At 39.4% G+C, this 24,755-nt stretch overlaps 9 protein-coding genes, 1 long non-coding RNA gene and 1 other non-coding gene across 14 annotated transcripts in view; 3 read left to right on the top strand and 8 right to left on the bottom strand.

Annotated features, from left to right (window-relative positions):
• Positions 1-553, bottom strand: part of LOC111477256 (GPN-loop GTPase 2) — a 5,183-nt gene extending 4,630 nt beyond the window's left edge. Inside the window, exon 1 of the mRNA XM_023121314.1 lies at positions 235-553. Coding sequence (XP_022977082.1) covers positions 235-326 — 92 coding nt within the window. The 5' untranslated portion in view covers positions 327-553. The remainder of the gene's footprint in view (positions 1-234) is intronic.
• Positions 554-704: 151 nt separating this feature from the next.
• On the bottom strand, positions 705-776 carry TRNAP-UGG. The gene has a single exon. It is a non-coding gene; the product is annotated as a tRNA-Pro (tRNA).
• Positions 777-1,423: 647 nt separating this feature from the next.
• Positions 1,424-2,804, top strand: LOC111477270 (LIM domain-containing protein WLIM1-like). Its single transcript, XM_023121335.1, has 5 exons — positions 1,424-1,761; positions 1,924-2,020; positions 2,100-2,143; positions 2,225-2,314; positions 2,408-2,804. The coding sequence occupies exons 1-5, from the start codon at positions 1,489-1,491 to the stop codon at positions 2,579-2,581; spliced, it is 678 nt and encodes a 225-aa protein (XP_022977103.1). The 5' UTR covers positions 1,424-1,488; the 3' UTR covers positions 2,582-2,804.
• Positions 2,805-2,812: 8 nt separating this feature from the next.
• Positions 2,813-4,163, bottom strand: LOC111476371. The gene is made up of 2 exons (XM_023120006.1): positions 3,225-4,163; positions 2,813-2,893 (listed from the first exon to the last, which is right to left on the bottom strand). Exons 1-2 carry the CDS (start codon positions 4,161-4,163, stop codon positions 2,813-2,815), a joined length of 1,020 nt encoding a protein of 339 aa, XP_022975774.1.
• Positions 4,164-7,090: 2,927 nt separating this feature from the next.
• Positions 7,091-9,221, bottom strand: LOC111477307. The gene is made up of 3 exons (XR_002717246.1): positions 9,146-9,221; positions 7,386-7,574; positions 7,091-7,304 (listed from the first exon to the last, which is right to left on the bottom strand). It is a non-coding gene; the product is annotated as an uncharacterized LOC111477307 (long non-coding RNA).
• On the top strand, positions 7,696-9,703 carry LOC111477282. The gene is made up of 3 exons (XM_023121351.1): positions 7,696-9,193; positions 9,278-9,361; positions 9,468-9,703. The coding sequence occupies exons 1-3, from the start codon at positions 8,801-8,803 to the stop codon at positions 9,531-9,533; spliced, it is 543 nt and encodes a 180-aa protein (XP_022977119.1). The 5' UTR covers positions 7,696-8,800; the 3' UTR covers positions 9,534-9,703.
• Positions 9,704-10,945: 1,242 nt separating this feature from the next.
• LOC111477183 (U3 small nucleolar RNA-associated protein 4 homolog) lies at positions 10,946-16,657 on the bottom strand. 3 transcript variants are annotated; one of them, XM_023121208.1, is made up of 11 exons: positions 16,308-16,657; positions 16,082-16,225; positions 15,387-15,687; positions 15,228-15,291; positions 14,982-15,095; positions 14,701-14,863; positions 13,748-13,901; positions 12,960-13,564; positions 12,416-12,597; positions 12,033-12,293; positions 10,946-11,579 (listed from the first exon to the last, which is right to left on the bottom strand). In XM_023121208.1, the coding sequence occupies exons 1-11, from the start codon at positions 16,467-16,469 to the stop codon at positions 11,264-11,266; spliced, it is 2,466 nt and encodes an 821-aa protein (XP_022976976.1). In that variant the 5' UTR covers positions 16,470-16,657; the 3' UTR covers positions 10,946-11,263. The 3 variants fall into 3 exon arrangements, with proteins under 3 accessions (XP_022976976.1, XP_022976977.1, XP_022976978.1); XM_023121209.1 differs by having other exon boundaries at positions 12,960-13,561; XM_023121210.1 differs by having other exon boundaries at positions 12,960-13,558.
• Positions 16,658-17,171: 514 nt separating this feature from the next.
• LOC111477215 (lecithin-cholesterol acyltransferase-like 1) lies at positions 17,172-18,747 on the top strand. The gene is made up of 2 exons (XM_023121253.1): positions 17,172-17,649; positions 17,755-18,747. The coding sequence occupies exons 1-2, from the start codon at positions 17,198-17,200 to the stop codon at positions 18,665-18,667; spliced, it is 1,365 nt and encodes a 454-aa protein (XP_022977021.1). The 5' UTR covers positions 17,172-17,197; the 3' UTR covers positions 18,668-18,747.
• LOC111477212 (serine carboxypeptidase-like 13) lies at positions 18,673-21,284 on the bottom strand. The gene is made up of 14 exons (XM_023121248.1): positions 21,045-21,284; positions 20,822-20,967; positions 20,672-20,748; positions 20,471-20,593; positions 20,282-20,384; positions 20,158-20,192; positions 19,967-20,068; positions 19,802-19,888; positions 19,573-19,728; positions 19,427-19,498; positions 19,233-19,351; positions 19,039-19,152; positions 18,914-18,959; positions 18,673-18,840 (listed from the first exon to the last, which is right to left on the bottom strand). Exons 1-14 carry the CDS (start codon positions 21,173-21,175, stop codon positions 18,760-18,762), a joined length of 1,392 nt encoding a protein of 463 aa, XP_022977016.1. The 5' UTR covers positions 21,176-21,284; the 3' UTR covers positions 18,673-18,759.
• A 1,323-nt stretch (positions 21,285-22,607) lies between these two features.
• LOC111476370 (serine carboxypeptidase-like 18) lies at positions 22,608-24,188 on the bottom strand. Its single transcript, XM_023120005.1, has 6 exons — positions 24,183-24,188; positions 23,388-23,490; positions 23,076-23,110; positions 22,898-22,999; positions 22,739-22,825; positions 22,608-22,643 (listed from the first exon to the last, which is right to left on the bottom strand). The coding sequence occupies exons 1-6, from the start codon at positions 24,186-24,188 to the stop codon at positions 22,608-22,610; spliced, it is 369 nt and encodes a 122-aa protein (XP_022975773.1).
• A 193-nt stretch (positions 24,189-24,381) lies between these two features.
• LOC111477218 (serine carboxypeptidase-like 7) overlaps positions 24,382-24,755 on the bottom strand; it is a 3,754-nt gene continuing 3,380 nt past the window's right edge. The window contains exon 14 of one of the 2 annotated variants that reach the window (XM_023121258.1): positions 24,382-24,627. In XM_023121258.1, coding sequence (XP_022977026.1) covers positions 24,547-24,627 — 81 coding nt within the window. In that variant the 3' untranslated portion in view covers positions 24,382-24,546. The remainder of the gene's footprint in view (positions 24,628-24,755) is intronic. The other variant, XM_023121257.1, reaches the window with a different exon arrangement.

The following is a 24,755-nucleotide window of genomic DNA, read 5'->3' as shown; positions in this document are numbered from 1 at the left end:
GGGGGGGGGGGGGGGGGGGGGGGGGGGGGGGGGGGGGGGGGGGGGGGGGGGGGGGGGGGGGGGGGGGGGGGGGGGGGGGGGGGGGGGGGGGGGGGGGGGGGGGGGGGGGGGGGGGGGGGGGGGGGGGGGGGGGGGGGGGGGGGGGGAGGAACTGAAATAGGATAAGATGCACCGAACACAGAAATCAGTCCAATGAATGCGTTAATATGCTGCACACCGAAAAGAAGTTGGTACCTTCCGATAAGCTGCAAGAACTGAGACATGCCATTACAGTAGGTAGTCTTTCCCGAACCAGGCGGACCGATTACAACTTGCCCAAACACCATCTTCGTTTTCCACTCTCTTCCTCCACCCAAAAACAGGCCTTTCAAAATTCGTCTGCCAAGAAATTTCCCCAAATAATCAAACTGCAAAAAGTCGAATCTAAAGATTCAGACGCATCAAATGCTGAGTAACATAGGACGGAGAGGCCTGCAAAGCACACTTCAACTCGTTGAATTCAGCCAACTAGGGCTTTAGATAGCAGTTTTCCGCCGAAGAAAACCCGCGACGAAAAAGGCGGTTAAAAATAATTAGGTAAATAAACTTAAAATTATAATTATAAGATATAGACGAAATTTTAGGAGCATTCCGAGAATCCCGATGCAACTAAAATCCGTTACAAAAATATAATTAAAAATAATAAATAGGCAAAAAAAACATTAGGGGCATTCCGAGAATCGAACTCGGGACCTCTCGCACCCAAAGCGAGAATCATACCACTAGACCAAATGCCCGAATGTTATTAAGGTATTAAATTAAATAATAAAAATGACAGAAGCTCCTTCAACATCTAGCAAGAGCCATGTTTGAGATCCGAAGGGATCTAATTTTCTTTCTAATCTAATCGGGATAGCAGGATTAAAGCCCTTTTGGAGCTCTTTCGACTGGTGTAACATGGCTGGATGCTTCTAATCAGCAATAATTCTAAAAAAGAGGGATATTAACACACCACTAATTCCAAGAATCATGAATGATATGTTGGTATAAATTTGGTGTAAATTCGTGAAGAGTGCTTGAAAGGTCTATGGTGTTCCAACCCAATCATTCCAATACCCATGTTCCATGCCCACCTTCCCTCTCCCTTTCCCTTTCCCTTTAAATATTCTTTCAATACACAACTTTTGACAAAAAAATTCGAGAAGTCTTCCTTTCTCAACATGTACAAATGGCTGCTAAGCCATGAGTCCTATTAGCCATGGGGCAAGCTTGGTTTTTACTAAGTAACATTGATTATGTTATTTTCACATGGGTTGGACCGTTGTAATTGTTATTTCAAACAGTTTTAATAGGCTCATTAGTATTGTTTTTGGTGTTGAAAATCTTAGCTTTAATGACCAAATTGAGAGTGAAAAGAAAAAAAGAAAAGGAATAAAAGAGACAGAGAGGGGATTGGTTGGGTTGGATTGAGGTGGGTTATTCCAAGTTCAGACAAACCGATTACCATTTATGCCCTCCATCTCTAGATTTGTCTATTTCAATCTTGCTTCCATTCCCAATTTCTATCTCTCTGCCTCTTCCCCCCTTCCTTATCTCTTTCACATTGTCTCTTCTTCTTCATTTCTGAAGCACCGATTTGCAACAGCCATGGCGTTTGCAGGAACCACCCAGAAGTGCATGGCCTGCGACAAGACTGTCTATTTGGTCGACAAGCTCACTGCTGACAATCGTGTCTACCACAAAGCTTGCTTCCGCTGCCACCACTGCAAAGGAACCCTCAAGGTAAATCAAATATCAAATCAAACTGGTTTAGATTCCCTGTTTCTGGGCTCTCTTCAATTCAATTCATCCATATCATGAGATCTCAGATCGCTGCCTCCAAGCTTAATTCTGGTGGGCTTTGTTTAGATTAAACCATTCACTGATTACAGATCTGACTTGCAGCTAAGCAATTACAACTCCTTTGAAGGGGTGCTCTATTGCCGCCCACACTTCGATCAGCTCTTTAAAAGAACTGGAAGCTTAGATAAAAGCTTCGAAGGTATTAAGTAGGAAAAAAAGATAGATTTTAAATCTGTACTCTTCAGGTCAAACCAACATTCTTGGTATATTGATTTTAGGAACACCAAAGATTGGGAAACCGGAGAAACCAGCTGATTCTGAGGTAGCTAGCTAAATTTTGTTTGGTGTTTTCAACCCCCAAAATTTCTTGTTCTTTAAGGGTTTGCTCAAATGCATTTAACAGAGACCGACAGCGACCAAGGTTGCAAGCATGTTTGTCGGCACCAAAGACAAATGCCTTGGCTGTAAGAACACAGTGTATCCGACCGAGAAGGTAAGCTCTGTTTCTGATTTGGGTAATTGAAATAATTTTAGATTCAAAAGAGACCCATTTGAACGTTCGTTTTGTTGGTTCTTTCTTTCTCAGGTTTCAGTGAATGGAACCTCGTACCACAAGAGCTGCTTCAAGTGCTGCCATGGCAGATGTACAATCAGCCCATCAAATTACATTGCCCATGAAGGCCGACTTTACTGCAAACATCACCATACCCAACTCATCAAAGAAAAAGGAAACTTGAGCCAGCTGGAGGGAAGCCATTAAAGGACCTTAAGCTCGTAGGCCCTTTTTATGTGGCTCCATACCTCTCCTCCTCTTTAGTCCTGCTTTTACGCTGTTCCCTTTTGAATTTTCAGCACTACCCTTTGAAATTTGAATGCTTTTGTAGAACAAAAGAAGTTATCGTGTGGGTGTCTCTGGTTTTTCCCTCTGATTCCAGCCTCGGTTACTGAATTCAAAAATTAAAAATATTTATATTAAAAGCCAACATGTTGATCATCCGCCATTAAAGAACATCAACAGTCTCCAAAAGAGGCCGTTCGTTAATTTGTCCTTTTGGACGTCGGCATTCACGAACTATATGATTATAATTGAAGATTAAACTATACATAAACATATACCGATTATACGTAATTTGTAGACATGGGTTCTTTCAGAAAGTTCCAAAATTAACTAAGCTAGGCTATGGCTACGGCGAAGGCTACGCCTATGGATTTGTTTTACTCCTCCTCCTTTATACATCTTGATTTGATTATCAAACATTGATACAAATGGGTTTGGAAGCATTATTTTTCTCTCTTGTTTGAGTGTGGAACCTCCACGTGAAGAGGTAGTCTCGGGACACGCAAGAAAGTTTGATGACATCACAAAAGGCGGTGATGGAATTTTTCTTTCCATCACCGTTTACCCATTCGATTCTCACCCAGCAAGAGAACCCATTTGAGGAATGGGACACCGCCGCCGCATCGGAGAGGTGGAGCATCACTTCGCCGCCAATTCTTCTACCTTTGAGCCGTTCGTCTCCGGTGACCATCGAATCCAGCCACAGGCACTCTGGCTGCCCGATCATCTCCTTGTAGGCGGAATTCGCCATTCTCACTCTGTTGTTCGAGTCCGATATGACCGCCGGTAACACCTCGGATTCCACCTCCTTTTCCACTTCATCTGGTTTCTTCGGCGCCTGTGGAGTACTGCTGGAGCGGCTCGGGGTTTGGGCTTCGTTGATGCACCCAACACGAATGCTCGAGCCAACGGGGCGAACAGGGTGCGGGGTTATAACGTTGCAGGTGGAAACTGGACCTTGAAGTTGCCGCAACAGATCCTTCTCTTCGGGAATTTCAGGAACGACTGCACAAGCGTTAAATTCCATCCCATTTTCTTCATCAAAGGAGTTGACGAAGTTAAAATCAGAGCCGGCACTGGTTTCCTCAGAAACAGAGGACGGCGGTGCACATGGAAGAAGCGGAAGCGTCACAAGATTAGAATTTGCAGGCGCATCATCGAACCCACCAGCGCCATTAACAGATACAACAGAAAGCTGAGGAAGTAAAGAGCCAGAGCGAAAGGGGTGGATCGAGAAACTGGAGGGGGTAGTAGCCCTGGATCGCTTCAAGGCGTGAGGCGAAATGGGGGCAGCGCGAGGTCTCTTGCGGGTACGGGTGGGTCTGGCCTGTAAGTGTGGCCATACATTTCGAAGAAACGTGGAGGAGGAGGGGGGGATGTTGTGGGAGTGATCGGTGGTGGGGAAGGGGGAGGGGGGTTCGGGCTTAGGGGCGATGGGCCGGTATCTGGACATGATCTCGGCCGTCTTGTCAGTGGAGGTGAAGGGAGTGAGGGTCTTGATCATGGCGGTGGAGGCGAGGGGGGGAGGGGGAGGGGGAGGGGGGTTGGTGGAGGAGGGAAATGGGATATATAAGTTGAGGGGGGGAAGAATGGAACGGTGGGGAGTGGCGAATGGGGGAAGGGCAACATGAAGCAGGAAGGGAGGGGAGAGGGACAGGTGGGAGTGTACGGTGGGGTACGTGTAGGAAAAGAGGACATGTGGGAAGGGGTGGGGCCATGCAGAGCCAACGCATATCCAATCCAAGAGATGAGAATAAGGGGGGTGGGACTGTGAATCAATGGGCTTTGAGGGTAAGGTGGAAGGGAGGGATTGCGGGCCAATGCGGAGGGCGTTGCATGCAAAGGGGATTGGAGGGATGGCGGGTGGAGGTGTGGGGCGTTGGAAAAGCCGCCCTGTTTGTTTCTAGTTTTCGTTCAATGGTTGGTTGGAACTGGAAGTGGCGAGGAGGGAGGGAAGGAGGGTTTAGGTCCATAATTGAGCTGCCTCTTCGGTGAAAAGGAAAGAGGATACTAGTCTGAACCCAGTTCTTACAAGAAAAAAAACCTCTTTAATTTCCCCTTTGTTATTTTGTTTTGAATTTGATATGGATCGGCCTGTGTGTTGGGTTTGCAGCATTTTGTACTGATTCTTGGTTTCTGTGTGCTGATTCCTAGTTTGATTGTTCCTCAAATGGGTGGCGGCGATTTAAGACAGTCTTGCACTAGATTTTACAGCTACTCTTGGAATTCTCCAATGTCTTTAGCTTATTGGGTTTAAGAACTCGGGTTGGGAGGGACAAGGTGATTCTGACCCTTTTGTTTGTTTCGGGATTGAACACATTATTTCAGTCCTTGTTTGGGCCTAGACTTTCAGTTCTGGTTGTCCGTTCATATGCCTATCTTGTTTCTACCGTCTCGGTTCTTTTGGCTAAAAGATTATATTCGATTTCATTCACTTTGGTTCGGTGCGCATCCCTATCAGTTTCACGATTTTTAAAACATATCTACACCTTGGGGGCCAGCGACCTTGTACCCTTATAAGGGATGCTTCTTCTTTACCCTTCTTCCAATGTGGGACCTTACAACCAATGTGGGACCTTGTACCCTTATAAGTAAAGAATGGTTTGTTTCCCTCTTTAATCAATGTACGATCTTGCAATCCACCTCCTTGAGATTCAGCGAAACTCAGCGTCCTCGCTATCACAACGCCCCGTGTCTAACTCTGATATCATTTAAAACAATTCAAGTCTATCGTTAGCAGATATTGTCCGCTTTAGCTCGTTATGCATTGACAGCAGCCTCATAATTTTTAAAACACGTCTTCTAAGGGCAAGTTTCCACACTATTACCCTTTGAAGCCAGCGTTCCCGACTTTTGTAAAGAATGTTTCGTTTCCCTCTTACCTTATCTATTAATTCCCTTCCTACTGTTATTTGCTCTTTAAAACTAGCAAAGCGAGCAGAAATTGGACTTCCAGGACTGATCATTATAGTTTTCATCTCACAGGCAAGTAACAGTTCATGTTTATCCTCCTTTTCAGTTTCACAAAGTGCATAGAGGGTATCACAAACTTTTCTTGATTGCCTTGTGCTTTTGCACTACCTTCCTGTCCTCACTAAAAACAAAAAGCCCAGTTTATAATCACAAACCCACAAATACTCCATTTATCACGTATATTAGATGTTAATGTGTTTGGAATGTTGGGGAAACCAACCCCATTTATCACATGTTGGAGTGTCGTTCTCTAATGGTTTTTAAATGTGTCGGGAAAATGCTGGTCTACTAGCTATGACAAGAATTGGTGGCAGAAGGGTGATCCAAATATATCAGCTGGCTTCATGATTTTCTTCTCTGTTTTGGGTATGCTGGAATGAATTTATGGACAAAATATTGATACATTTTAAGCTTGGGAAATATCTCTACTTTGGTGAACAAGTTTGACTCGCTGTCATCATAAACAGGGAAATTTGGAGCACTTTTGGGCTCTGTTTCTCATCCAATTATTGCTGCTGCGTTGTATTGTGTCTTATTCGGCTATGTCTGTACGTACCCCCATCTCTCTAACTTGCCTCCATTTTTTCAATCCTTGTATTACATCTAATGACGTGTGGAATCTGATTCTAGAATTGACAACACCAGCCACATGGTTTGTATTTTCCTATGAATTATTAGATATTGCTTAAAATTGGTCACTGACATCCCCAGCCTCTTCTCCCCTTGGGTTTCTCCAATTCTGTAACTTCAACAGTTTCAGAACATATTTCATCTTCGTCTCCTCCTTTTTGGGTTTGTCAATACCACAATACTTCAGATAATATTATTACTCGGAGCACGTCCACTCTGGCCATGGATGGGTAACCAGAATGAGACACAATAAAGAATCAACTATTTAAGTGAATGTTTTATCTCCCTTCTGCTTATTTATCCAATGCTCGTTCCTCTTAGTCTGCATTGCATTGCAGTTTAATGATCTCGTGCTTGTGATCTTGTAACCGCTCAAACTTCTTGTTATGTATCGCTGTCAACTTTACGATTATAAAAAGTGTTTACTAGGGAGAAGTTTTGACACAATTTACTTCGTTCCCATCTCCAACTGACGTGAGATTTCACAATCCACCTCCCTTATCCCTTAGAGGTTAGCATCCTCATTGGCACACCGCCGGTGTCCAGCTTTAATTCTGATACCATTTGTAATGGGGAACAAAGAAAGTGTGTGGAAACCTCTCCCTAATAAACACGTTTTAAAACTTTAAGAATGACAACGATAAGTAACGAGCAAACTACATAGTTTTTCATTCACTTTTCCATTTCAAACTAAGAAAAGAAAATTGGAAATCAGTGGAGGATTTCGTTTTTTATCTGCTGAGTTTTTCTCCCTGGCAACTTGGATTGAAACAAAACCTATTAAATCAATCCAATCCATCAAAACTCGAGCTCACAAGAAAGAAAGAGTTGCAAAATTCAAAACCCATTTCTAATTTGAAGCTGAGGTAAAGAAAGTGACATCTTGATGAACATTTAGCTCTGTAATCTCACAAAGCAGTAATGGCTTCCCATTATTAGCAGCGCAGACTTTTAAACATCGAGTGTTTAATGCAAAAACGAAAAAGGCAGGTTTGACTTTAACTTAGCTAACATTCACGGATGTCGGATTGTTGTCTTTGTCCTGAAAGGAAAAGAAAGCAAGCAAGTGAGAGAAGAAAGAATCTTTGAAAAGGTGGAATTATGATAAGAGATGGCAACCAACCGGCCATGTTTGACCTTGCTTTCTCCCCCATTGCTTTAGGGACCATCTTCTTTACAACCAGAGCCCATACTTCTCGAGCCTTAGCAAGAATTTGGCGAAATTTTGGGTCACTTTTAAACGAGTTCTACAACTCAAACCACTAACCTGCAAGGCCATTTTCCATTCTCTTTTTCTTGTAATGGAACTGAACTGACAATCACATAACAGAGAAGAAGAAAAAAGAAGAAGAATTATGAGAAAGGGATGGGATTACAATAGTCAGCACAATGGTATACTATTGCTAACAATGGAGATGTATTCTTTACTCATATCATTCCCTAAATTAGCCAATGTGAGACTTCCTTTCAATAATCCTCGAAACAAAGACGGTCAAACCTAATAGGGACAATCCTCGAAACAATCCTCAAAACTAATCTCCTAAAAGGGGATTCGACCGTGGGGACCTGCAGAATCTTAACTTTTTTAGCGATTTTCTAATAGGGACACAACCTTTTGGCAATTAGAAGATACAAGAGAAGCTAAGTATGAACAGACAGAAAAAGCAGTAAATTCTTTCAAAAAAGAGAGCTCCATAACATCCCAAGCTCTCCATTGAACCACTCATAACCCAGTGAAGAATAAGAAAAAGAAGAAGAAGAAGAAGAAGAAGAAACCATGGCGATAGGAAAAGACAGAACAGGAATTTGAAAAATGGGATTTCCAAGTAAGATACACAGCAGTACACGATTATATGCTTGTCGGTTGTTTAACAAAAAATGGAAGTCTAAATCCTAATTTAACACATTTAATACCAAACAGCTGATAGAACACAAGAAAGAGAAGGAAAAAACAGGACACCCAGAAGAGGATAATGAGAAAAGACGATTGTTTTTATCGTCTTGTTTTGCTGATAGAGAGAAAAAGGCAGCCATGATGGGTCAAAAAAGGAGATAGAAAGAAACTGGTGAAGATTAGTCAATGGGATCATTAGGAAAAAGTAAAATCCAAACTTAACCAAAGCTGTTAATGGAAATGAGGGTGGGTTTGTTCCAAAATAGGCTTCAATTTTAATGGAAATGACAGCCCCACCATTGTACATTTTCAGGGGGACCTACTGTTGTCGCACATCCAAACGTTTGTCGCTTTAGATATCATCCATTGTTCTTGATTTCCCCATTGTTCTTGCCAACTGGCATCTCTGATGTGTCCACAAACAGAAAAAGGAAGCAAAAACCAAAAGATAAAACGAGGGATAAACTAAGTCCAGGACTTTAGTGTGATTGTTTTGGTCCCTTTTTTCCCCCTTCAACAGAAATGCCACAACGCAGAGAAAGAGAAGATGGAAATTTTTGTTATATAAACAATCCAATTTCCATCGCCTCTTCTGCTAACTGATACCAAAAATTCCCTCAAAGCCTAACCACTGAATTGCCACCATGAATGATTGGTCTGCTACACATTATTGCAGTGGAGGTGAATCAGGTTGGACTATGTACTTAGACCAATCCTATACTTCAGACCATCGTTTCGGCGGCGGGGTTGATGGGGTAAAGGAAGCAAAAGCAAGAGCAGAGGAAGCGGATGAAGAAGATCTATCAATGGTGTCTGATGCTTCCTCAGGTCCACCACATTACCTTGAGGACAACGAAGAATTGTTTTACAATAATGGGTATTCTTCCTATGCCTATTCAGCTTCAGATTCAACAATAAATTGCAGCAAGGAGGAGAAAAAGAAGAGCAAGAAAAGCAAACAAAATGGCAGAAATCAGCAACCTTCTTACCTTGATGACACTGCTAGCTCCCCTGTATATGGCTACGGCAAAGCAAGCGTAAACAACAGTTCCATCAGATTCTTCCGTGTAGATCCAAGAATTCTTCTATCGTTCTTATGTTGTTGATTGTTTATCGTGCAGAAAATTAAGGCAGCAGCAAGCAACAAAGCTTCGGAGGAGAATCCAGTTGATTTTTCTCAGGGATTCTCAGCAACCCACTTTAAGGTAAATCCTTCTTCTTCTTCTTCTTCTTCTTCTTCTTCCTCCTAAAATCGAGCAAGTTCTTTGATGTGTTATTAACTCAAAAGTGAAACTTTCATTACACACACAGAGAAAATCTGCAATGAGGAAACACCTAGGTTTTTACCGCTCTGAAAAATCAGCGCCAGAAGAATGAGGGTATTAGCGATTCCGCCGCAGCTTCCGATGCCCTTTTTGGGCCGTCAAGTAAATGAAATCAGAGGGATATTGTTCCTTTTATTATTATTATTCTCAATTTAATTTCCCCCCAATGTTTTAGGCTGTGTTGGCTTCTCTTTTCCACGTTCTTGTCAAGGCAATGGGAAACATGAAACACTAAAAACGGACCGAAAAATGGAAAAAGAAAATTCCTCAATGAATATATCCAAAAAGCATACATCTTAGATCTTAGTTTACTATAAACAGAAAATTCCTCACTCAATGAATACATCCAAAAAAAATTAAAACAATTGGAGTAATTAAGAGTGAATGGTTTGAATCTTGGAATTAAAGAAAAAAATAAATTCAAATACATATTATTAAAACAAAAAGAAAAGGAAAAAGGGATGTGGATAAAAAATAAGGAAGGTGGCAGCATATTTCCCACAAAAAATAAAAAAGAAAAGGAATAAATAAAGAGAGGAAGAAAATGATTAAGCAATAATAATAAGGGTCACAACTCAAAAGAGCAACTTTAATTTGGGGGCACTGGGAGATGCCAGCCTAGATGCCAAGTGACCAAACAACATCTGATTATTGAAGAGAATGGGAAAGAGACAAACATGTTGGAAGGAAGTCGAAAACGCAGAGCTTCGTCTAATTTCAAACCAGAAACGGACGACAAATAATGCAACCCCACCACTCTTGGGACAAGACAACTACCGACTAGGAATATGATCCATTAAATGAAACCGCTCCAATTATTATTATCATTATTATTATTATTATTTCCTATCTGCACAATAAAAGAAGAAAAAAAAATCCATCTTTTTCTCCGGAAAATTGCGCCCACATCTTGGAAACGATGTGGATTCTTGGTAATGGACAACTCTGCCCACTTCATTCTAACACGTCCAATGCCAATCCTCTTTGGATCATTGTATTAAAACATTACAAAGCTTGAAGAACAGTCCATAAATGGAGAACCAACCTCAACGGAGTAACCTGCAGTGCACGGTTCTTAACATCAACTCCAACGCAAGCTTCTTGGTGGCCACACATGAACAGATCGTTTATCTGAAACTACATTTCTGCACAATATCGTTTCAAAAAATATCCTTCTCGAAGATATGCATTGTATCACTTACCATTTCAATCTATATGTTAAACAAACACAAATACTTTCTGTGGGAACATTGAGAATTCAATGGCAATAAGTTGTAGTTAGTGCTAAAAAAAATCAGGATGTAGAGAAAGTCTTTCACCTGCTTAAGCCTGAAAGCCAGATCAATTTGCCACCGAAACTCCACAGTAGTATCTTATAAAAGATAACCTGTAAAGTATATTAATTATACTCCCAACTGTTGTTCATTCTGAATTAGCAGAGTATACTTCAAAAATATATAACCGTAGGTGAATAAGAATACCCTGCATTTGCACTGCAAATACTAACAAAGTAAAGAACAATGTGTTTGTTGGGGGTATTTTTTAGTTTTTCGATGGGGGTGGGGAGGGAAAGGCGGTATTGCAAGAACTTCTTAAGACTTAAGGAACTGCTTTTAAGTTCAAAAAAAAAAAATAATCAATAATACAATACAACACTCTGCTTTAGACGCTCAGATAACCCCCCTCCCAAGAACAAAATTGTAGGAATCGAGAGATGTCATAGAAAGAATGGTGGATTCCAACATTCAAGTATATCCTAGAAAACGCCTTTAATATGAGGACTTAAGTCCCATATATATGTCTGTGCACAGGTGGGGCATCGAAAGTGTTAACCACTTCTAACCATGGTTTTTCTATAATCAAGAGTGAAGTTTTGGAGAGGTGCCCAATAAGTAAAACAGGATCTCTAAAAGGAAAATTTTCAAAATTCTTTCTACCATGTGGTCTACCCTCTGTTTGGCAGTCTCTTAACTTTCGTTTCAGTTTTCCATTTATTGTAGTACCCCTTAAATTCTTCACCGTTGAATCTTGTCCACTTATCATGACATATTCATCATTTTGGTCCACCGACATTCTAAAGTCAATCAAGCACATTGCCCTACAAAATAAAAGATATTTTTTCAGTCAAACGTCAAAATGTATAGACTGAGGTAAGCAAGATCGAACAGAGATAAACATGAGTATAGCGCCAAGATTTCCTAACAATGAATATAGATCACTGATTCAATCAAAATCAACAAATAATCTGAACATGCAAAAGAGTGAAATGTATTTTCAAGACCCGCAGGGATAATGACACAATGGCTTTGTCATAATGTAATATCATGAAATACTTGGTCACAAGAATAAGCATATATCTAAGTACAACTCTTCTTCCCGAAAAGTAGACAGGATATAAAAGAACTAAAAGCTTAGCACACAACAACGTAGTAATCAACCACACAACGGTGCAAGTCTATCAAATTCAAGAAACCAAATTTCATTTTTACAAGGGAAAATTTGTTCAAGTACATTTCACTTCAGCGCATAAAACAGCAATGTAGAGCAATACCTGGAACTATACACAATAACAGGCAACGAAGTGGTAGATGGTGGGAAAGAGAGACCAATAACCTCCCCAGGAAATTCTTGAAACCTCTTCGGGAGAGCTTGTGTATGCCGCATTGACCAGTCTCCTAATTGCTTGGCCTCAATATCAAAGGCATAAATCTGATTGGAAGAAGTAGTGACTACAAGCACATTATTGTTCCATTGAGGAAAGCCTCCTGCTGTAATTGAGGCACCATCTAGTCTCGAAATGAACCAGTGTTGCCTGTTACAAGAGAAAAATAGTCCGTGCATAACTTTCTTGGAAACCATGAGAATGCAGATAGGAAAGGAGGGCAGTGATAAGCTGCTGATGAAACAATACATCAGCACAACAAGATAACAAACCTCAAAATCTCCATATTGAATACGTATAGATCTCCAAAGCAGTTGACTGCAGCTAACCACTGCCCATCTGAACTTGTAAATATTTTTGTTATAGGAGGTTCAGCGGGTGGCAATATATCATCCTGCTGCTCCCGGAAAGGCGTAAAACTATGTAAGACTTCCAAACTACTCACATCCACAACCTGTTCCCACGGGAAAGGGTAAAGAAATTAAATTCAATAGCACTCATAAATTGACCAACCAATCCACCACAGAAGCATCAAAGGTCTTTAATATTAGCTTATTCGTTCACCAGGAAAACAGAAATCAATAGAATGCAATTAAAGAGTCCAACATATCATCAATCAGCTAAAACAATTTCCCTCTCAACAGCAACATATATAAAATGATACCCTCATATTTTATTGAAATAATTTTACAAAATAATCCCATAAATTCATACCACAAAATGTCAAACGTGCTTCATGAAATTAGAGGTAATAAGAAAAATACATCAATACAAATCAGGTACTGTATCATAGATTGATCTAGTAAAGCAACTTACATATATCCTTTTATCATGCCCTGCTATGATTAATCGAGAAGAATCAAAACTGAAGACCATAGAATGGGCAAATGGTAGCGTATTTGGAAGTTTCCTTCTATTAACAGTCCACGAACATTTGCTTCCTCCAGATTTCTTCAATTCATATAAGTTGGGTTTGGTGTGATCAGAAAATGCAAACAGCTTTCCAGAGTTGGAAATAGTACTGCAGATAATCTTTCGAGATGCCTTGCTCTTAACTCGAACCAATAAATCTGCCTTTGCAAGTCCCTTAGAAGGGCCACAAGTCTTATCTCCAAAGGAACCACATTTTGGGCGAACACGCAGGATATCCAAAGAGTGAGCAGCCTGAACAAGTAATAATGGTGCTTGGTTGAAAACTGTATTGAGTACAAGTTGCATAGGTACCCTTTGCGGTGCAGGACATATATCATGGGGAGAAAATTTGGTAAATTCCTGAGCAGAGTATGCAAACAGCTTTGTATCATCACCGCCTGACATTAAAATTGGAACTCCCAGATGGGCCCACTTATGATAGCTAAAGACATTAGGCTTCCTCTTATGACGAATTCTTTTCACCTCAACATCTTGGGACGCCTCTGCCGCTTAGAAAAACAAAATCTAAAAAGTTTAGAAAACAAAAGGGATCATATTCAATCTTGATTATGAAATAAAGCTTCACCAACAAACAAGCCTAGAGTTCACCGCAGATGTATCAGATGAAAAATGCACAATTTTGGTATTGACAAAAATAACACTAACAAGGACAAAAACTAAAAAAAAAATACCTTCTCGACAAATCGGTACTGCAACAGTCAAAGCCCTGATATCATGAGTATGAGCCCTTACATGACCAACATAAATCCATTTCTTCATCATTTCAGAAGAATACTTGTCTTCACTAGATACAACATTCTCGTTAGAGAGCTTGTAGAGAATGACCTACAAAGACAATATATTCACAAGACACAAGCGTTATGGAATTTGATTTACCACATAGAAAGACCATAAAAACATTAACTTAATTCCTCAGCAACTAAGCCTGTAATTCAGGTCACCAGTGATTCCATTCATTGTTTGGGACAATGTGACAGTCTGATAAAATTGAAAAGGAATTTTCTCAACAAGAATGAATTTAACAAGCTCCAATAAGGAAAAAAAATTAGGAAAAATTATCAACTGATAAGCAATATGGACAGTGAACATTACAAACTAGCCCCTTCTTTGTTCACACACACACACACAAAAAACAACCTTCAATGATTTCTACTCGCCAAAAGAAAACACAGCTATTGCAACCTACTGCCTTCCACAATATATAAAAGTAATAAAATCAGTGAACTGTCAACATGATCAACCTCTAAGATTGTTAAAGAAATTTCAACTCTGAGCACACGGTCTGGTTGCCCTTCATCTCCCAGTCAGAATAGCAATAGATGGCTACAGGCTAAAACAATAGCTTGAGGCATCAATCCTTCACTCCTTTTGTTCTATACTTTCATAACTCAAGACTAAAGAAATCTTTGATTATTTTAAGAAATCAGAAAAGTAACATATCAAATGGGCATAGGCAAAAAAAAAAAAAGGATAATGATACAATAAGAATCTTTGAACATAAAAACAAGATTGCTGAGTGGGGTAGAAGAATCAAAATGTTCGCGAGGGCTAACATGATTGGGCAACATGCGAGAAGTGTACATAAGCACTTAATGAAACCATACAGAATGACCAAAATCAGTACCTGACCATCAGAGCCAGCAGAAAATACTCTATTATGATTAGGAGTAGCTGCAAGTGCGTTCACATCACCCTTGTGTAAGGTGTGTGCTTGCAGAAGAGTTCCATGATTACTATCCCAAAACTGTACACTACCAGTACTATCTGCACTAACAAGGGTACCACACCTGCAGTTAACAAGAAATTCCAGATAACAAATGCCTTCAGAATGGAAAAGTATAATGATGAATGGTGGAAGATATCACCTAACAACTATGCGATCACAAGAAGTATGTAATTCTTTACCTAAGAAAAAGTAACGACCATACACAAAGTTCTGATCCACTGCCCAAACCTCCAAGTCCAGCAGTAATTCTATAAATCTCATGCCCGAGACTAGCATTCCAGCAACGAATAAACCTGAAAGTAGTAAATGGAAAAGGGAAAACAAACAAACATGGGGTAACCATAACTTAACGAAGTAAATAGGAGAAGGATCATGTATTATATCAATTTTCATTGCAAGTAACAACAGGTGGTATGTGTACATACCCATCACTGCTTCCTGAAAATATCCGTTCTGCATCATTACTCCATGTTACACTTAAAACACGACCTGGGAATAGCAGAAAGACGAAGAGGGTTTAACTATCCAGCTAATAGAAAATAAAAAATGACATAGCAGCAATGAATCTGGGAATAGATTCTCACCACTGACCCTAGGCAACGATCTTTTGTAAATTAACTCCTCCCCATCACATATATTGTAAATCCGCACACACCCATCATCACAAGCAATTGCTAGAGAGGGATCCTCATCGCTAGCTTGGACATGAAGTTCAGATGAATTAGAATCATCTTCACTCTCACCGCAATCTTGGCAATCACTCTCGTTGACAGTTACATGCGCATTTTCAATTTCCTTGGGTTTAACCTCCCTGTGAACTTCACGACTATTACAGGGTGCTGCAGCAATTTGCCAGATGGAGAGGCCAATTGATTCTAAAACAGACTGAAAACAACAGCCATAAATCAAAACAAGCTTCTTAGGATAACAACAAAGCGAAGGGTTGCTTCTCAAAATCAATATGGTACTCCTAGAGACCAAAAGCCACGTTGGGATATTGACTACCGCAAATTTACCACTTTGGCTACAAATTTTCCTACCAATACTTCAATATCTTTAGTAAAGTTTAATTTCGATAAAAAGATCATAGGTAATAATCCTAAACTAATTGTGTTTCAGATGGCATTTCAAGAAGAAATTGAGTAAATAAACGCCACTATAATACTATATTGCACACGCGTGCTTTACATATCAGAAATACCACAATAACACGTTAACGGGAAGTCCGGAAGAATAAAGCAGATGAACTGCAGTTTTTAGAGGAAGCAAGAAGGTATACCTTCTGCGTTAAACCAAACAAATCCCACTCCGATAGAGAACCATCAATGCTGGACGAAAATAAGCGACCAGAAGGCCTATCTTTTGAACCGGCACGGCACCAGACCAGTGATGAAACCCTAGAAGTAGGGTCTCCATTAATCGTCTGTTTGAAAAGAAAGCAATAAAATCAAACTTCAGAATCAATTAGTCGGACTAAATGTTGAATGTATGATAGTCGATTGTACCAACTGACAGTGCCACCCTACGGAACCAGGAGACACAAGCCAAATCTCAAGCGAGGCATCTTCTCGGGCAGCTGCAACCTGAGAGCCATCGGCACTGGAGGCTAACGCTACTACAGGAGACGGCTTCCATTCAATTGAAGAATTCCGATAAAATTCAATCATTTTTTCCAACAAACAAAAGAAACTGAAGGAACGTTAGTTGATTGGTGTCGGGACGGACCGAGCAAGAACTTGGCAGAGGAAATGGGGCATCGAAAACAACTAGGTTTAGAAGAAGGGAAGCAAAAGAATAGGGTAATGGGAAGGGAAAGAGGAAGAGGAAGTAGGCAACTAGGTTTAGGAAGAAGCCGGGAAGGGTTTAAGAGATCAAAGTATATATGCCCGGTTCATCTCACAGTTCTCTGCTTCTTGAACTTCAAAGAACCGGTTTTTTTATTTCTTTCTTTTTTCCTTCTCTTTCTTTCTTTCTTTTTTCCCCTTTTAATGTTTTACTTAATAGAATATCAATTATAACCCCCAAATTCAGTAAAATTCCCATTTTTACTCTTGTCCACTTACTTTATTCGTAAAAATGGTAAAAATCTTCTTAAATTCGTTAAACATTAATAAAATAAATTAAAATGTTTTATCTTAAATTTTTTCACATTTTGTAATTTAATCACATTTTTTCTTTAGTATTCGCATTTAAGAGTTGAAAAATTATGGACCCAACATAATAAATTTAGGTCCAAATTCATTTATTTTTTTATTTTTATCTTTAAGTTCAATAAATTCATGGGCCAAGGCCCACAACTATTGGGTAGAGAATGTGTTGTTGTTGGATAAAGCGAGCTATTCTGCACCACACATGGAGAAGTGTTACGTCACCGAGTTCATGAACGCCATGGAAAATGGGATATCATCAATCATCAAGAAGAAGGACAATTCACAAACAAAGAAAGAAGATGAAGGGTTTGTTGGAGGACCTAAAGATCATCGCCATAGTTTCAATGGCGATGGTGCAGCAGCTGTACATGTGTGAATCAGGCAGCTCCCTCCACCCTGTGATCCTCATTCCCGGAGCCGGAGGGAACCAATTGGAAGCCCGCCTCACCAAAGACTACAAATCCTCCAGCGTATTTTGCAGCCGATGGAATCCTATCATGAAGGACACACAAGGATGGTTCAGGCTCTGGTTCACCCCCACCGTTCTGCTGGCTCCATACACCGATTGTTTTGCTCGGCGAATGACCCTTTATTACGATAGAGACTCGGATGATTACAGAAATGCAATTGGCGTTCAAACTAGAGTCAATAAATTTGGGTCAGTTCGGTCTCTTCTCTACCTCGACCCAAATCTCAAGTAAGTGTTCTTCTTATCTCCTTTCACTTTGGTGGCATTCGCGGGGAAAACGGGACTGTATTTTGACAGATTCCTGCTGGTTGGGTTGCCTTTTTCTTCTTGCAGGCAGATCACAACGTATATGGCCGGGCTTGTGGATTCATTAGAAGCAATTGGATATGTCAGAGACAAGACCCTGTTCGGAGCACCCTATGATTTTCGATACGGTTTGGCTCCAGAAGGTCATCCCTGCGCAGTGGGTTCCAAGTTCCTGAAGGATCTAAAAGAATTGGTGGAAAGGGCAAGCAGTTCAAATGGAGGAAAATCAGTAATACTCGTGTCTCATAGTCTAGGTGGCCTCTTCGCCCTCCAATTTCTCAATCGAAACCCACCCTCTTGGCGTAAGCATTTCATCAAACACCTTGTGGCCCTGTCGACACCATGGGGTGGATCAGTGGAGGGTATGCGCACATTCGCATCAGGGAACACCCTCGGCGTTCCCCTGGTGAATCCATTACTCGTTAGAACAGAGCAACGGAGCTCCGAGAGCAACCTATGGCTATTACCGAACCCCACAATCTACGACCGCAAAACGCCGATAGTGATCACTCAAAATTCCAATTACACAGTCGACGAAATTCCTCGTTTTCTCAAGGATATTGGCTTCGGGGAAGGCGTTTATCCCTACGAATCTCGCATAGTGCCCCTCATGGAACAATTACAAGCACCTGGAGTACATTTAACTTGTGTAATCGGAGGTGGTGTCAAGACACCGGAGACTCTGTCATACGGCGAAAACGGGTTCGACGAGCAACCGGAAATTGGTTATGGGGATGGAGATGGCACGGTGAACACGGTGAGCTTGCGGGCGCTTGAGCGATTATGGGCGAAGGAGAAGAATCAAACGCTGGAAACGATTGTTCTTCCGGGTGTTTCTCATAAATCCATCTTGGAAAACAGAGATGCTTTGGATGCAATAATCAACGAGATTTCTGGTATAAATTCTATGGGCTGCCGCCACACTCGTGCTGTGATTTGAGAGAGAAAAAAACACCATTTTTATTACATATAAAGGACGATCAATTTATTACATCCCAATAAAAATGAAAATTTACTAAATTATAACCCCATCTACAAGGGTTCTCCACTAATCCATCTACTAAACACTATACTGCATTCTTTTTGTGTGTATTCTGCTGTGTGCCCTCCACCCTACAGATATTTTACAAAAACAACAATAAATCATATGAATCATATGAATATATTATACATCAAATTTACTTACTTTTATGGTTGCAAATGTCATATTATTTGCATATCTTCTTGTATATCTGTCCAAAAATAAGATCTCAGACTAAAATTATACCAAATAATAATACTAATACTAATAATAACTAATAATAAAAATACCCGGCTACTTGGTTTTGGATAAACCAAGGTCTCCAGTCATCGACAATAGAGTAATTTAATTTTTTAATCCATGCTTCAGTGTCCATATGCGGTACCATCATATCGTGATCCCCGCTGTAGATTAGGTCATGAAAAATACTTACGATATAAATTGTCCAAAGAGAAATCATTTTAATGTATAGTTTGTAAATTACCTATAGATCAAAGACTGGTAGCCTTTAGAACTAAGGTCCACATGATAAGGGAAAGCACTCTGGAAATCATACTTGTAACTGTCCCTAACATTACATCTCATCCATTCTCCCACGCTTCCCTACAAAAGAGAATGAGAAAGAAAAACATAGGATTCGGAATATATTCATCTAAATAATCATATTATATTTTTAACCTCTCGGATGCGAAGTGCTTTTCGAACTTGATCGTCGTTCGCCCAATAAGTAGCAAGTTTGAATTTATAGGTCTGCGTAACCAACATCAACATCAAATTAATGAGATTTAAGCACGATTCACAGCGTTATGGGGAGAAGCAATCACCGGACAATCGAGATAAGAAAGCGATGGCTCGGGATCAAGGGACAATTCGGAGGTGTCGTATAGCAATCTCCCATCATCTCCACCTCCTCGTTGCTTCGGAGAAATAAACGTACATTTTGGCAACAAGATTGAAGCTCTCTCGATATTTGAAACACACTAACAAAGCAAATATAATCACATATCTATGCCCAGTTCACATCATTGCTTCAAGTACAACGGGCCTACATACCTTTTGGTACGTTTTATAATGTGTTAAACAATCCACATTGTTCGGATCAATATTCACGTACTCTCCCTTGCAACTAGAGGTCAAGGACTGCATACAAATCAATCATCCAATAATTCGTTCGTTGGCTCGTAAATGTTTTATTGTTTCCAAAAAAAATCATATTACCTCGAATAATTCATCGGATATAAGAGCCATTTTATGAGCATAAGGAATTTGAAAATTGGTATTTGAATTACGAATGGTGACTGGATTTCCCAATATATATCCCTGAAATAAGAAGAAAAGAAAAGGAAATATTCCTCAATAAGCAGAGCAACATATAGTAATATAACAGAGAAATTCCCATCATCACAAACCTGTAGATCTAGCAGCAATAAACCACGCTTATTTTCTGTGGCAAAGAAAAAAATAATAATAATTAGTAATTTCCCCACTGGATTATTGATATCAATATAATTATTTTAAAAAATATTTATATACCTTCTGAAACTTTATGAGCAATAGCTGGAATTACCATCCCAGAGTATGAATCTCCACCCACATAAAATGGATTAGATATAAATTCTGGATGATCAACTAACCACTGCAATTTTTATCATAAAATAAAAACATGAAAATGATTAATCTCAAACTATTTACTATTTTCCAATGATATTTGTTATTATTTACCTTTTTAAAAAATTGAATAGAATGATGAACAACGCGGGAATCTCCTGCCTCCAGAGATCGTGGGGTTGTGCCGTACGAGAATCCAGTTTCCACCGGCAAATCTACGAATATTATGCTCGATTTCTACCGTTCATCGCCATCTCAAGAGTTAGATCAACGGTGGTTATGATTGAAAGGCAAATTTTAAGAAAAAAAATTCACCTTTGTCCATGAATAAGGGTTCCAGAATAGCTGAGGCAAGCTCCCATTGTATAGCTCAAGCTTGAAATTTATAGGACCTTTAAATAAATACATTAAATCAGCAGTGTTGGCGTTGATGAGCAGAAGAACAAGAACACTTGATAGTTATACCAATTTCAAAGGCGAGTCCAGTAAAAGCCGAGCAGCCGGGGCCTCCGGTGAGCCAAAAAAGCAGAGGATCCGTCCTGGGATTCCCTTCAGATTTCACGAAATAATAAAACAATTGCACCTCCTCCAATTCCCCGACGCCCACATATCTGTTCCGTTTCAAAAAAAATTCAATCTTTAATATTTTCACTTAATTTAAACTAATTTTTACAGAAATAAAACTGACCCTGTTTCCAGCTCGAAGGGAAGACGACCTGGGAAGCCCGGCAGAAACTCCACCTTCGAATGCGACCCTGCAACGACGGCGGCGGAGATGATCTGAAAAAGAATAGAGAAGCGGAAGAAGAAGGTGGGCATGGTGGAGCGGTTAGTCAACGGCGGTGGAGGTGTGGAAGCGAGCGCTTGCTTCTGGCGTGGGTGTCTTGGCGATAATGGAATAATTTTATCCAACCTATGTGATCAAATTTAAAGGAAATTTTTATTTACGCCCGGGTACTTCATAATTGTTCCAAAAAGTCTTAACCGCTGAAATACATATAAATAAAAAAGTAAAAAAGTACAAGTGGCGTAGATTGCATGGAGATGACAACAATATTAAAATGAAAACTTTGAATAAATTAAAGTTTAAAGATTATGGGAGGACCTGAGAATCCCGGCAGAGACCTGACGGTCCCTAATAAGGCCTTGTGGCAGCGGAGACCACCTCAAAAAGAACAGCCAACAAGACGGGTATACGGCGGCGGAGGATCGTGGTCGTGGTGGGGGCGGGCTTGAAATTATTTGGGAGAAGATGAGAAGATCTCTTTATAAGAAAGCCCTTCTTTAAAACATGTCACATGGCACCATGAGGTTTGATCCCGTGGTTGCTCATAGTAAGAATGGTTGGATCACGTGGTGAAGCTGCCAGAGAATACGAAACACTACAAATAATTTACATTAAAAAAATAAAATATTTATTTATTCTCAATATTTAGACTATAAAATAACTAATCATTGAACTTGTTTTGTTTTAATGATATCATAAAAACATGTATATGAATGTATATGAAGTTGAATTTAACATAAAAAAAATAATTATTAATTTTAGTCTAAACTAATTAGGTAAGTAAATTTTCTGCTAGTTTGGTAGAATGAATAACTTGAAAATATGAACGGTGCGTTGTCTTGTAGCTCTCAGCATGTGGTGTCTTAAATAAATCACACTAATCTATCCCTAAAAAGAATTGACAGAAGAAACTAACTAAGAAATTGTCACTAAACATCTCGCTTTGGTATGCCATGTATTCCGGCGTGTGTCCTCCACCCTTAAAAAAGTCAATAAAAAAACACACCATCGATCATTTGCACAAAAAATAATGAAAAAACATTAATTTCGTTCTTACTTTCATTGTTTCAAATGTCATGTTGTTCGAAAAGGTTGCCGTGTGTCACAACCATAGTACGAAGAGAGTAGGTTGTGACCCTCACGCCATGACAAGTAAAGGGGCGTCCCTCAAGTAGGACCGTGACAAAAATCCCTATTATTAAATCATTGTCTGATAATATAAATAATATATACAAAAGTTACCCGAATACTTGATCATCCATCGCAAACCAAGGTCTCCAATTATCAACAACAGGATAATTTAGAGATTTGATCCACGTATATATGACAAATATAATAAAAAATCCACTCCATACAAAAAGTAAAAGGTTCAAACAAGAAATTTACTTGACAGTAGAGAGGAGGCGGAAGCAACGCTCTTGGAGCAAGATGCAGTTGTGCTTCAGAGGAGTTGAAGAAACGTCCTCACAAAAAGGGCACGTAATTCACCAATGATTGATTCTACTCACACATTATAAGAACATGAAGAACAACAAACAACACCAGCTTCAAGTTAAGAACATCATTAACGTTGTTATAACTCCAATGAGACAAACCTTTTTGAAGGCTGCTACACGTTTCATGCACTCCATGCTATCTGGCTCAACGTTCTCATATTCTCCTTTGCAATTGCTTCTCAATAACTATGCAACAATTAAATAGTTAAATAATTCCTCCAATTCTCTCAATTCTTAATGTTTTCTTCATTATATTACCTCGTATAGTCGAGTGGGGATGAGGTTCATTCTATGAGCATATGGAACTTTGGAATTATCATTTGTTTTACGTACAATGACTGGATTTCCCAATATGTAACCCTTTATCAAGAACATAAAATGGAAGAGTTAATATTACAAATGCATTGAATGAACTCGAATGGGTTGTTGAACAGACCCGAAGGTTTATATGTGGGACAACATCTTTATTTCCTATGAACAAGCAATGAATACTCTCGTATACCCATTTGATTGACATGATATCAATAAAAAAAGATCTCACAGCTAGCAAATATTGTCTTCTTTAGATTTTTCCTTTTGAATTTTCCCTTTTAGGACTTGGGGGCTAATGCATTTCTTATAGAGGTGTATAATTATCTCTCTAATAGACGCGTTTCAGAACGATGAAGTTGACAACAATATGTAACGGGCAAAAATGGACAATATCAACTAACGGAAAATGTAGTCTCTTACTTGAATATATGCATACCTTTCGAGATTACTAGCGTAAGAGGTAGAACAACAATACCAGTATACGAGTCTCCACCAACATAAAATGGATTAGACAAAAGTTGGGGAAGATCTATGAGCCACTGTACAATTCCAGTTCATATTTCAATGTGTTAAACTGAGAGAGATTTAAAAGTTTCATGTTGAGTATTATATATACATTATTGACCTTTCTCAAAAATTGACGATTTCGTTGAACTTGTAAACAATCTCCTCTCTTAGAACCTTTGTGGAGTTTAAGAATGCGAAAATCTCCCCCTCGTAAATGTATTTTAAAACTGAGAATTATACCAATACGTAATGGGTTAAATCGAACAATATATACCAACAGTAAACTTAGGCAATTACAAATGATATCAGAGCCAGCTAGACACCATTTGGTATGTCACGCCAAACTTGAAGAAGGTGGATTATCAGATCTCAAATCAGTTAGAGAGAGAAATAAAGATGAAGCTAATTGCGAAAATCTCTAATCAACAATAGAACAAGATCCATTTTGTATCATATCTAAGGGATTCCTAGGTTCGAGCCGAAGAAGTAATGTCACTCGATCATTATCAAATCGAGTGCAATATTTTTCTGTCCGAGAGGATCCCAATCCCAACAAAGCACCTCCTACTTCTAATAGGTCATGAACTAAATCAGAATCATTCTCAACGAGTCCATAAGGAGTGATACCATTTTTTTTTTTTCATCAATCAGTATAGAGACCAAAGGCCATGAATGGTGAGTATTTTAATTTTTGAATCCATGCTTCAGTTTCCTTATCTGGTACCACCATATTGTGATCCCCGCTGTAGATTAGGTCATAAAGATAAGCACAATATTAAAATGAAAACTCTGAATAAATTAAAGTTCAAAGATTATGGGAGTTCCTTAGAATCCCCGCGGAGACCGGACTGTCAAGGCCCTGTCATAACTGATAACACCTCAAAAAGAATGACCAATCCATTCTAACTCTTTAGGGGAAACATTCGCACACTTTAGGACCAATCCAATCAAACTAGCATAAAAAATAATTATTAACGACTTTACTACTAGTTCCATTGAAGAAATGACTTGAAATAAAAATTATCCATCAACACATAATTAAAAACTAAACAAGAGTAAATCATAATAATTTGTCTCAAATATCTATTTTATAGAGATTCTCCCGCTATCCATCTCGTAAACATCACGTCGCTTTCGTATGGCATGTATTCCGGCGTGTGCCCTCCACCCTAAAAAAGTAAATAAAAGAACACACAATCGATCACTTGTACACAAAAAAAAAAAAAAAAAAAAAAAAAAAAAAAAAAAAAAAAAAAAAAAAAAAAAAAAAAAAAAAAAAAAAAAAAAAAAAAAAAAA

Source organism: Cucurbita maxima, unplaced genomic scaffold (assembly GCF_002738345.1).
Source record: "Cucurbita maxima cultivar Rimu unplaced genomic scaffold, Cmax_1.0 Cma_Scf00003, whole genome shotgun sequence".
In the NCBI taxonomy this organism is placed as follows: domain Eukaryota; kingdom Viridiplantae; phylum Streptophyta; class Magnoliopsida; order Cucurbitales; family Cucurbitaceae; genus Cucurbita; species Cucurbita maxima.
Note: the sequence above shows the minus strand (reverse complement) of the source record. Positions and strands in the feature narration are given on the sequence as shown.